Source organism: Gobio gobio (genome assembly GCF_949357685.1).
Source record: "Gobio gobio genome assembly, chromosome: 6".
NCBI lineage: Eukaryota > Metazoa > Chordata > Actinopteri > Cypriniformes > Gobionidae > Gobio > Gobio gobio.
The window spans coordinates 58,238,717-58,252,420 of NC_137102.1; the positions used below are offsets into that span (position 1 = coordinate 58,238,717).

Consider the following 13,704-nt stretch of genomic DNA (forward strand, 5'->3'; position numbering starts at 1 on the left):
AAACAAAATTATATATATATAATAAAATTAAAAGTATATTTTTTATAAGTTTGACTTTCCCTCACTACTCATTTTGAATGTTTTCATTTTTATATTTTCTAAAAATATATATAATTTTGTTGTGCTTTAGTCATTTTTATTAGTGTTTTTAATGTCTATAATTTTTTTAGCACTTAATTTAAATGAAATTTATATTTTGATTTAGTTTTTATTTTCATATTTAATTAAATAAAATGTATATATTTTTATAAATTTGACCTCACTACTCATTTTGAATTAGTTTTTTTTTTTTCATTTATCACTTAAAGTTTTAATAATTTTGTTGTGCTTTTGTGATTTTTATTAGTGTTTTTAATATATTTTTTAGCTATTTTAGTACTTCAAATGAAAATGAGATGGTGCTTTATTGGCAACTGAAATAAAAAATACCTCAATGTATATTTTATTTTATTTCAAGCAACTAAAATGCTTTTTTTATGCTTTTAATTTTGGCAAAAACTCACATATAGACTATATTATTTCATTCTTTGCAAATGATTGCTTTTTCTCAGTATCTATCAGTGTAATCAATTACTGTAATTTAATTACTTTCCCCTTGAATAAGTAAAGGATTGCTCTTATTTTTCTGGAATTTAATTACAGTTACTTCTATTGTAATTGCATTAAGTACTGCATAAAGAACTACAGAACAATTCTACATAAAACAGCGGATTTAAAGTATGTTTTTTTAAATGTAAAAGTCTCCCTTTAAATACTTTGGTCAGTTCAAGAATAATTTATCCAATTGTATATGATTTATTAGGAAAGAATTAAGAGCGGTTTCATGTCTGTCCTTGTGTTGTTCAACTGGTCGAGGTTAATATTTCATTTACAAATACTTTTTAGAGCGAGAGTAATTACTACAGTAATCTTAAGTACACAGTTGAAGATGTAGCCTAATGAGTAGGCTAGCTAGTAGCCTAATCCATTACTTCTAGAGTATGTGGTTACCATGAGAACTAATATAACTGTGTCATTTAGTCACAGCAGTTTTGGGTAAAAACCCAGACTCCAGAAACCTGTTCACAGAGAGAGCCTGCTGCAGACGCCAGACTCACGCCATCTACATCGGCAAAGGTCAGGGATTTATTATTATTACTATGCCCAAAACATATCTTTGAAGAGTAGTTTGCATCATGACAGTTTTTCTAACCTGTTATGTGACAGATATCTCTGGCAGTCCTGTGAATGTTGATGTGGGCGTGTGCAGAACGCACTGTGGCCAATCAGCGCGTGCCACGTCATTGGAGGCGGGGCTGAGGGCGTCCAAACATTCCTCAATGCTCGATTTCCTGCGACACAAAAAGGTAAAGCGAATCTACAGCTGAACACCAGAGGGCGACATTTGACGAAATTAAAACAAGCATGCAATGTATTATTGTGTATTACATTCAAATAATTAAAACAAATAATATTATGAGGGTTGTCAAAAGATTAATTGCGATTAATCGCATCCAAAATAAAAGTTTGTGTTTACATAAAATATGTGTGTGTACTCTGTTAATTATTATTTATATATAAATACACACACATTCATGTATATATTTAAGAAATATTTGCATGTTTATATAATCTATAATATATATAAATGTTTTATATATAAAAATAATATTTTTTTCTTAAATATATACATGCTTGTGTGTGTATTTATATATAAATAATAATTAACAGAGTACGCACACATATATTATGTAAACACAAACTTTTATTTTGGATGCGATTAATCGCGATTGAACTTTGACAGCCCTAAATATTATCTATTATTATTATTGATATTACTATTTCCGTCAACACAACTTATCACCATCTTTAGTATCATTATTGTATTATTACTGTTATTTTTATTACTGATATTACTGTTGCCGCCATCACAAAATATTATCATTATTATTATACATGCTATTACTATTTAAATACTTCCACTATTATTATTATCTGTCATTTCTGCTTATTTTTCATTGCTGTTATTATTACTGCTGTTTTATTGTTGTTTTTGTGTTTTGTTGTTGTGTTCTGTGTTCACCCTATGTTGTAAGTTTTTAAAAAAATAATTAAAAAATAATAATAATTAAAACTAAGTTATATTTTTGTACAAAACATTGTCCTTCCCTCCCTCAGTGCACACAAACACATGTTTATGTTTGACATAATGGTTTTTACACTGTATATTTTATCCCCTACCCCTAATCCTCCCTATCACAGATAACTACACTGTAAAAAAAATTCAGGTCTTCAGGATTTTCTAGTGACCGATCACATCTAAATTTTTTAGTTGGCCAAATTGAATTGATGCAATTTAATGTGATTTTTTTTTACTGTGTACAGGCATTTTCACATTTTCCAAAAATGCTGTTTTCCTCATGGGGACCAAAAAATGTCCCCAAAAGGACAAGGATTTTTAGATATTGCCATCCTTTTGGGGACATTTTGTCCTCATAATGTAGGGGGACACACACAAAATAATGAGTTGCTTAAAGGATTAGTTCATTTTTAAATCAACTTTTGCTGATAATTTACTCACCCCCATGTCATCCAAGATGTCCATGTCTTTCTTTCTGCAGTCGAAAATAAATTAAGGTTTTTGATGAAAACAGTCCAGGGGTTTCCTCCATATAATGGACTTCAATGGGCTCCAAATGGTTCAAGGTCCAAATGACAGTTTCAGTGCAGCTTCAAAGGGCTTTAAACGACACCAGACGATGAATAAGGGTCTGATCTAGTGAAACGATCAGTTTCTGCGAGAAACCCAGCAGTATTTATGCTATTATTTTACCTCTTAACAGACGAACGTGATCATCTCTGAGCTCCGCCATAACTTCCGGCAAGTGAGGTCAAAATACGAGCCTGGTCATAGATGTATACGTAGATGCCTCATTAGCGCTTGCACGGATCAGTAGAATGAGGCATCTACGATCGATATATCTATGACCACGATCGTATTTGACCTCACTTAGCGGAAGTTATGGTGGAGCTCAGAGATGATCACGTTCGTCTGATAAGAGGTAAAATAATAGCATAAATACTGCTGGGTTTCTCACACAAACTGATGGTTTGGCTAGATAAGACCCTTGTCGTTTAAAGCCCTTTGAAGCTGCACTGAAACTGTCATTTGGATCTTGAACCGTTTGGAGCCCATTGAAGTCCATTATATGGAGAAAAATCCTGTTTTCATCCAAAACCTTAATTTATCTTCGACTTTAGGAAGAAAGACATCTTGGATGACATGGGGGTGAGTAAATTATCAGCAAAAGTTTATTTAAAAGTGAACTAATCCTTTAAATATCCTAATAGCCCAACTTAATGTTTGTCCCCTATGGATTATAGATGAGACGTGTGGATCTCTCCTCCTCCTCAGAGCCGGTCAGCGGCTCCCCGTCCTGCGGGTCGAGCTCCAGCTGTGAGCCGGCCGGGGTGCGTGTGGACCGGGTGATGCTGTATGAAGGTCTGCGGGAGGTGGAGATCATCGAGGACTGTCACTGCGAAGCCAAAATGAGCCAGTGTGTCCGAGCGCCATCCCTGAAAACATACTACTCTGAGACCCCGTATGAGACCGTCATAGACGCAGGCAAATGTGTGGGGTCCAAAGGGGCACCAGGTAAAAAAACCCGCTCTATAATCACCGTGCTTTAGAAGAAATCCCCAATAAAGGAAAGTAGATGATGACTGTGCTAACTGTAACCCCCGTCTTCACAGAGGGATTTTCATGCGTTCCCACTAAGTTTGACTCCACCCTCATTGAAACGCCAAACAAAGTGGAGCTGATCCAAACGGTGGCTCAATGCAAACTGATGGAGGGATGTTACCGCATCCCATACGTGGAGTTTCACTACGAGATCACATACAGCGATGATGGAGTCCAGGTGGAGAGTCTGAGGGTGAGTAAAACCAACTTCATATTTCATCTCTGTCTGATTTGGCTGCTTCTCACGAACGTTCTCAGAACGTTTTAGAAAGGTTCTCTCAACGTTATGAAACAAAAGTTCTTCCAGTAACATTAACGTTCAGCGATTGGGTTAAATGTTTGCTTAAAACAGCCCAATCATTGGGTTAAAACAACCCAATCGCTGGGTTAAAACAACCCAATCGCTGAGTTAAAACAACCCAATCACTGAGTTAAAACAACCCAATCGCTGAGTTAAAACAACCCAATCACTGAGTTAAAACAACCCAATCGCTGGGTTAAAACAACCCAATCGCTGAGTTAAAACAGCCCAATCGCTGGGTTAAAACAACCCAATCGCTGAGTTAAAACAACCCAATCGCTGGGTTAAAACAGCCCAATCGCTGGGTTAAAACAACCCAATCGCTGAGTTAAAACAACTCAATCGCTGAGTTAAAACAACCCAATCACTGAGTTAAAACAACCCAATCGCTGGGTTAAAACAACCCAATCGCTGAGTTAAAACAACCCAATCGCTGGGTTAAAACAACCCAATCGCTGAGTTAAAACAACCCAATCACTGAGTTAAAACAACCCAATCGCTGGGTTAAAACAACCCAATCGCTGGGTTAAAACAACCCAATCGCTGGGTTAAAAAACAACCCGATCGCTGGGTTAAAACGACCCGATCGCTGGGTTAAAACAATCCGATCGCTGGGTTAAAACAGCCCGATCGCTGGGTTAAAACAGCCCGATCGCTGGGTTAAAACAACCCAATCGCTGGGTTAAAACAACCCAATCGCTGAGTTAAAACAACCCAATCGCTGAGTTAAAACAACCCAATCGCTGGGTTAAAAAACAACCCGATCGCTGAGTTAAAACGACCTGATCGCTGGGTTAAAACAACCCAATCGCTGGGTTAAAACAACCCAATTGCTGGGTTAAAACAACACAATCGCTGAGTTAAAACAACCCAATCGCTGGGTTAATACAACCCAATCGCTGAGTTAAAACAACCCAATCGCTGGGTTAAAACAACCCGATCGCTGGGTTAAAACAGCACGACCGCTGGGTTAAAACAACCCGATCGCTGGGTTAAAACAGCCCAATCGCTGGGTTAAAACAGCCCAATCGCTGAGTTAAAACAGTCCAATTGCTGGGTTAAAACAACCCAATCGCTGACTTAAAACAACCCAATTGGTGGGTTAAAACAACCCAATCGCTGGCTTAAAACAACCCGATCGCTGGGTTAAAACAACCCAACCGCTGACTAAAAACAACCCAATTGCTGGGTTAAAACAGCCCAATCGCTGGCTTAAAACAACCCGATCGCTGGGTTAAAACAACCCAACCGCTGACTAAAAACAACCCAATTGCTGGGTTAAAACAGCCCAATCGCTGGGTTAATACAACCCAATCGCTGAGTTAAAACAACCCAATTGCTGGGTTAAAACAGCCCAATCGCTGGGTTAATACAACCCAATCGCTGGGTTACTCCATTTTCAACCCAACTTGGGTTATTTTTAACACAGCATTTTTTAGAGTGTGTGGAGACAAAAGTCAAAGTGGAGCTGATCCAAACGGTGGCTCAATGCAAACTGATGGAGGGATGTTACAGCATTTTTTAGAGTGTGAGAGTTATGTAATGTTTCAGAATGTTCAGAGAACATTTAAAAGTAACATTCAGTTGTTTACACAATTCTAAAATAGAACGTTCCATGACAAGACTTTTGCCGTTTTAAAATTCCAGAGAACTTGAAGTTTTTAAAATGTTAGAACATTTCAACCATCAAATGTAAATCTCTCTGGTTGTGTTTGAATCCAAGACATGGCCAGATGTAGTTGAAAAACTATTACTTTTAAGTTCAATCAACTTGGATTTATAAGCCATTTCAACTTAAATTATATTGAACTGACTTTAAAGTAGAACATTGCTTAACTTATTCTGATGAGTTAAAGTAACATATGATCTTTTCAGTCTTTACTGATCTGAGATTGACTGAAGGATCTCACACCAGTTAATGCTTCCAGTCAGAGAGGAAATTAGTCGTTTCCAAGTGATCCCCTGCTTGTGTTTCCATTTGTTAGCCTAAAAGATCAGGATCCTGATCCATTTCCCTCCCCTACAAACATTTCCAATTCACATTTCCCCGCCTGGACAACAATGAGCTCAAGTGTGGATATGCATGGAGACGTTACACACTAAATAACTACTTAGTGCTGAGAATGGCCATGCTGCAGTGTCATAAGAAATGCCCAAGAACACCATTTAATGCAGAAGCTTGACTTTAACACGGCTTTCTGGTTATTTCTAATGCAAAGTGCCATGAAAAGTGAAAAAAGATCCTGTTTTTCATCATATTTGACATTTCCCAGCACATTTTGCTCCAGAAAAGCAGTTCCTAATGTCGTATTAAGTCAAAGATTTCTACTGGAGGATGTTAAATCTCCACATTCTAAAGTTTAAAGTCGAGCGTGTGTTTATTGAACACGTCTGTGTCAGATGTTCTGTGTCTGTCGCCGCTCGTAAAAGGTGCGAGGAGGCCACAAATGGTCCCCGCAGGTGCCAAATCAAAGCACTTAGCATGCTAACAGGCCGTCCCGCACCAACAGCAGGCGCTGGACTGATTGCTTCTCTCTTGTGTTGCTAATTCTCCCACAGGAAATAGATGTTGGCAGATGTTTGGGAAGCTGCACCTCAGGGAGCCGCTGTCTTCTCAGGTACACGCCGGAGTATCCCACCTTACACACAGCTGAGCAAACACACACACACACACACACGTTTCAGGGGGACTTTCCATAGACATAATATATATTGTATCTCCTTTCTAACGTTCTGCATTTTTACATTTTCAAAAAACATCACTTAGCGTGATTTATAAGCTGTTTTCCTCAAAAAGGATGTTGGATGTTGTCTAAATGTTACACTAAAACACAACACTGTTTACTTTAGTCAGTCTTTAATCCAAAACGTTTGTATTTTAGTCAGTTATATAAGTGAAATTGCCTTAGTTTTCTAATGCATTATCAAAAGTACCATCATAACTCCATATAACATATATATGGATCTATACAGTTGCAAGAAAAAGTGTGTGAGCCGCTCGTAGAATCTGTGAAAATGTGAGTCATTTTAACGAACTAAAGAGAGATCATACAAAATGCATGTTGTTTTTTATTTAGTGCTGTCCTGAATAAGATATTTTACATAAAGAATATTTTACATATAGTCCACAAGACAAAAAAAAGCTGAATTTATTAAAATAACCCCGTTCAAAGGTATATGAACCCTTAATTCTCAATACTGTGTGTCGTTCCCTGATGATCCATGGCTGTGTGTGTGTGTGTGTGTGTGTGTGTGTGTGTGTGTGTCGTTCCCTGATGATCCACGGCTGTGTGTGTGTGTGTGTGTGTGTCTTTGCCTGATGATCCACGGCTGTGTGTGTGTGTGTGTGTGTGTGTGTCTTTCCCTGATGATCCACGGCTGTGTGTGTGTGTGTGTGTCGTTCCCTGATGATCCACGGCTGTGTGTGTGTGTGTGTGTGTGTGTGTGTGTGTGTGTGTGTGTGTGTGTGTGTGTGTGTGTGTCGTTTCTTGGATGATCCATGGCTGTGTGTGTGTGTGTGTCGTTCCTTGGATGATCCACGGCTGTGTGTGTGTGTGTGTGTGTGTCGTTCCCTGGATGATCCACGGCTGTGTGTGTGTGTGTGTGTGTGTGTCGTTCCTTGGATGATCCACAGCTGTGTGTGTGTGTGTGTGTGTGTGTGTCGTTCTCTGGTGATCCACGGCTGTGTGTGTGTGTGTGTGTCATTCCCTGATGATCCACAGCAGTGTGTGTGTGTGTGTGTGTGTGTCGTTCCCTGGATGATCCACAGCTGTGTGTGTGTGTGTGTGTGTGTGTCGTTCCCTGGATGATCCACGGCTGTGTGTGTGTGTGTGTGTCATTCCCTGATGATCCACAGCAGTGTGTGTGTGTGTGTGTCGTTCCCTGGATGATCGACGGCTGTGTGTGTTTTGTGATGGTTGTTCTTGAGTCTCTTGTTTGTCTTGAGCAGTTAAACTGACCAACGTTCTGCACATTCTTCAGTTTTCCGGCATCTTCTGCATATTTGAAGCCTCTCCAGCAGTGAGTGTGTGATTCTGAGATCTGAGGACGATTGAGGGACTCACACACAACTATTAAAAAAGCTTCACACATTCAATGACGCCACGGGGGGTGAAAACTTTTGAACAGGATGAATATCAATAAATATCTTTTTTTTTCATTTAGTGCTGCCCTTCAGAAGCTACAGAAGATACTCGCATGTTTCCCAGAAGACAAATGAAGTCGAATTTACTTTGATCTTCAAAATGAATAAGTGTTCACCCCCGGCTCTTAATGCGTCATGTTTTCTTCTGAGCGTCAGTGAATGTGTGAAGCTTTTTTAATAGTTGTGTGTGAGTCCCTCAATCGTCCTCAGATCTCAGAATCACACACTCACTGCTGGAGAGGCTTCAAATATGCAGAAGATGCCGGAAACGACACACACACACAGCCGTGGATCATCCAGGGAACGACACACAAACACACACACACACACAGCCATGGTTCATCCAGGGAACGACACACAAACACACACACACACACAGCCATGGTTCATCCAGGGAACGACACACAAACACACACACACACACAGCCGTGGATCATCCAGGGAACGACACACAAACACACACACACAAAGCCATGGTTCATCCAGGGAACGACACACAAACACACACACACAGCCGTGGATCATCCAGGAAACGACACACACACACACAGCCGTGGATCATCCAGGGAAAGACACACACACACACACACAGCCATGGTTCATCCAGGGAACGACACACAAACACACACACACACACAGCCATGGTTCATCCAGGGAACGACACACAAACACACACACACACACAGCCGTGGATCATCCAGGGAACGACACACAAACACACACACACACACAGCCATGGTTCATCCAGGGAACGACACACAAACACACACACACACACAGCCATGGTTCATCCAGGGAACGACACACAAACACACACACACACACAGCCATGGTTCATCCAGGGAACGACACACAAACACACACACACAGCCGTGGATCATCCAGGGAACGACACACAAACACACACACACACACAGCCATGGTTCATCCAGGGAACGACACACAAACACACACACACAGCCGTGGATCATCCAGGAAACGACACACACACACACAGCCGTGGATCATCCAGGGAAAGACACACACACACACACACACACACACAGCCGTGGATCATCCAGGGAACGACACACAAACACACACACACAGCCGTGGATCATCCAGGAAACGACACACACACACACACAGCCGTGGATCATCCAGGGAAAGACACACACACACACACACACACAGCCGTGGATCATCCAGGGAACGACACACACACACACACAGCCGTGGATCATCCAGGGAAAGACACACACACACACACACACACACACACAGCCGTGGATCATCCAGGGAACGACACACACACACACACACACACACACACAGCCGTGGTTCATCCAGGGAACGACACACACACACAGCCGTGGATCATCCAGGGAACGACACACACACACACACACACACACACACAGCCGTGGATCATCCAGGGAACGACACACACACACACAGCCGTGGTTCATCCAGGGAACGACACACACACACACACACACAGCCGTGGATCATCCAGGGAACGACACACACACACACACACACAGCCGTGGATCACCAGGGAACGACACACACACACACACACACACACAGCCGTGGTTCATCCAGGGAACGACACACACACACACACAGCCGTGGATCATCCAGGGAACGACACACACACACACACACACACACAGCCGTGGATCACCAGGGAACGACACACACACACACACACACAGCCGTGGTTCATCCAGGGAACGACACACACACACACACACAGCCGTGGTTCATCCAGGGAACGACACACACACACACACAGCCGTGGTTCATCCAGGGAACGACACACACACACACACAGCCGTGGATCATCCAGGGAACGACACACACACACACACACACAGCCGTGGATCATCCAGGGAACGACACACACACACACACACACAGCCGTGGATCACCAGGGAACGACACACACACACACACACACAATCAGCCATGGATCATCAGGGAACGACACACACAAACACACACACACAGCCGTGGATCATCCAGGGAACGACACACACACACACAGCCGTGGTTCATCCAGGGAACGACACACACACACACACACACAGCCGTGGATCACCAGGGAACAACACACACACACACACACACAGCCGTGGATCACCAGGGAACGACACACACACACACACACACAATCAGCCGTGGATCATCAGGGAACGACACACACACACAGCCGTGGATCATCAGGGAACGACACACACACACACACAGCCGTGGATCACCAGGGAACGACACACACACACACACAGCCGTGGATCATCAGGGAACGACACACACACACACACAGCCGTGGATCATCAGGGAAAAACACACACACACACACACACACAGCCGTGGATCATCAGGGAACGACACACACACACACACAGCCGTGGATCATCAGGGAACGACACACACACACACACACAGCCGTGGATCATCAGGGAACGACACACACACACACACACACAGCCGTGGATCATCAGGGAAAAACACACACACACACACACACACAGCCGTGGATCATCAGGGAACGACACACACACACACACAGCCGTGGATCATCAGGGAAAAACACACACACACACACACACAGCCGTGGATCATCAGGGAACGACACACACACACACAGCCGTGGATCATCAGGGAACGACACACACACACACACTGCCATGGATCATCAGGGAACGACACACACACACACTGCCATGGATCATCAGGGAACGACACACACACACACACACACACAGCCGTGGATCATCAGGGAACGACACACAGTATTGAGAATTAATGGTTCATAAACTTTTGAACGGGGTCATTTAAATAAATTCTGCTTTTTTTTTGTCTTGTGGACTATATGTAAAAAAAAAAAAATATGTGAAATATCTTATTCAGGACAGCACTAAATAAAACAACATGCATTTAGTATGATCTCTCTTTAGTTTGTTAAAATTACTCATTTTTTCACAGATTCTGCAAGCGGCTCACACTTTTTCTTGCAACTGTATATATATATAGCAGCATAAAGTAATATAATATACTACGGCTGACAAAGAATATACTATTAATATATAATATGATATAGTATAAAATATAATAATTCTACACAGACTGACAGTAGTTACACAGAAAGTTGTTATACTGTAAATGAATAACTGTAAAGTGTTAGTACATAATAGTATATATATATATCATTAGTTTAAAGTTTTAATGTTTTTGAACTCGATGCTGGATTTAAATCAAAATACTGTAAAAACAGTCAAAATGTCAACATATATTAAAGTGTAATTTATTTGTTTTTATTTTCAGCATCACTACTCCAGTCTTCAGTGTCACATGATCCTTCAGAAATCATTCTGATTGCTGCTCAAGAAACATTTTGAACTGTATCTCTGACCTTAATGAGCATACTTCAAAAATCATAACAAATCTTAATAATTCCAAACTTTTGATCAGTAGTGTATATGTAAATAGGATTTCTAGATGTATAATTTGTAGAATCTTTCTGTTGTAGTTGTTTCTGTCCGAAATGAAAGTTTAGTGTGAGGTTTCTATTAACATTTGAAACAGTTTCTGCAAACGTTAATTAAAAACCGGTCGACATAATGAGAAATAATGCTTTCGGTCATTATAATGTGTGCTTTTGTTCATAACTTGTATAGGGAAACATAGTTTCGACCACACAAGTTTCAACAGATCTAGCTAATAAGTGAAAGTTTTATTAAGGATTTTCATTTGGCAAGTAATGCTGTGCCGCTATATTACATAATATTACATCTGGATCACATGGGCTTTTTATTGGTTGCCTGGTTTTGGATTTCATACGGATTATATCAGTGTGGATTCATCAGCAGCTGATCAGTATAGAACAGCACTTTAACAGATGTGCTAACAGTATTGCTCATTGTTTTAGGGGCTTTGGCTCTGATGATTTGAGTGTTTTGTAGATGTTCACTAACACACTCTCTCCTGTGGATTGGTGTTTCTGCAGGAGTGCGTCGGATCTCGGGGAGTGTTTGCTGTGGGCGGAAGGACAGGGCAACGCGTGTGTTCCTCAAGACTACGAGAGCCACACTTTCCTCAGTCAACACGGCCAAATCCGCACCGTTCTGGCCATCACTTCCTGTCTGTGCCAGTCTTAAACACAGCGCCGCCTACAGGAAGACGACAGCGACTGCAGTGAGAACATGAGCTGGATCATTTGCACAACCCTCGTGTCAGATTGTGCATTGACGAACGGCAATTTAAAGGCATGATGCAATGATGCCGTTGTAATATATGTAAATTATGTAAAAAGTATTTTGTAAATAAAATCTATGTGAGAAATTTGAAAAGGTCTCTCAGTCTACCGTCTTTGGACTACATGACATGAAGCACTAAAGAGTGTTACACATGCAAATCACGTCTCAGCTTTAAATCACGTTACAAATCAACCAATAATTAAGGCATTAGCAAGACATGCAAATGACAAAGAGGCGTCGCTTATGCAAAATAGCCTACAAAATACTGTAATCCAAATCAATATTTATAGAGAGGCAATTAAAAGTTATTGAAAAGTTAATAATAATAAAAAATAAGCCACTTTGGCAAATAATAAGAAAGATATTTTCTTACATTTTTGGAAATTTTATCTATTAACTGTTCAATTCACAATACATACCGATAGATGGATGGAGGATTGGATGGATGGATGGATGATTGGATGGATGATTGGATGGATGGATGATTGGATTGATGGATGGATGATTGGATGGATGGATGATTGGATTGATGGATGATTGGATGGATGGATGGATGATTTGATGGATGGATGGATGATTGGATGGATGGATGGATGATTGGATGGATGGATGGATGGATGATTGGATGGATGGATGGATGGATGATTGGATTGATGGATGGATGATTGGATGGATGGATGATTTGATGGATAGAGGGGGGTCAAAATGACAACGTTCACATTAGATTTGTAGCCAAATTACAGAGGGGTAAAAATGACTTTAGAAAGATGGCAGCATCATTATTTTATTTTTACACAGAGATTGGTTAGTCTATTAGTGAAATATGTTGACTTTAGCAATCTTTGTTGCATTATATGCCAACGGCGACAGTTCAAAAATGGGGGGAAAGCACTTCTTGTGTTTTTTTACTCAAGTTTGCATGCCTGTAACTCAAGAAGTATTAAAGATATCTTAAAATTCCTTTAGATTCTGGTTCTTAACTAACTTTTCTTTTGGTATCTTCATTTTAAAGGTCCGATATGGTTCAATCCCAGAGATATGGAGATCATAATGCGGCTCCATGAGTAAATTGGTAAATTGTACATATTTTTAGTGGCCAAAAACCACATGTGGGTAACTTTGCATACAGATGATACTTTTTTTTTCTTTTAAAGAGGAATATTTGAACAACCAATAATGGAGAAATAAATGTTTTTCTATCAACACAATTAGAATATACCTGAGTCTGAGTGCCACAAATATTATTTTTCCCAGTTTTGCATGCCTTCAACTCAAGAAGTATTAAAGATATCTTACA

The 13,704-nt window shown here is 40.6% G+C and overlaps 1 protein-coding gene across 1 annotated transcript in view; it reads left to right on the top strand.

The window, feature by feature from the left end:
• The window catches only part of pnhd (pinhead), a 13,950-nt gene extending 1,454 nt beyond the window's left edge, over nucleotides 1-12,496 (top strand). The window contains exons 2-7 of the mRNA XM_079819214.1: nucleotides 1,021-1,116; nucleotides 1,207-1,346; nucleotides 3,364-3,634; nucleotides 3,733-3,914; nucleotides 6,582-6,640; nucleotides 12,158-12,496. Of these exons, the coding sequence (XP_079675340.1) occupies nucleotides 1,021-1,116; nucleotides 1,207-1,346; nucleotides 3,364-3,634; nucleotides 3,733-3,914; nucleotides 6,582-6,640; nucleotides 12,158-12,308 (899 nt within the window). The 3' untranslated portion in view covers nucleotides 12,309-12,496. The remainder of the gene's footprint in view (nucleotides 1-1,020; nucleotides 1,117-1,206; nucleotides 1,347-3,363; nucleotides 3,635-3,732; nucleotides 3,915-6,581; nucleotides 6,641-12,157) is intronic.
• The last annotated feature ends 1,208 nt before the right edge of the window (nucleotides 12,497-13,704 follow it).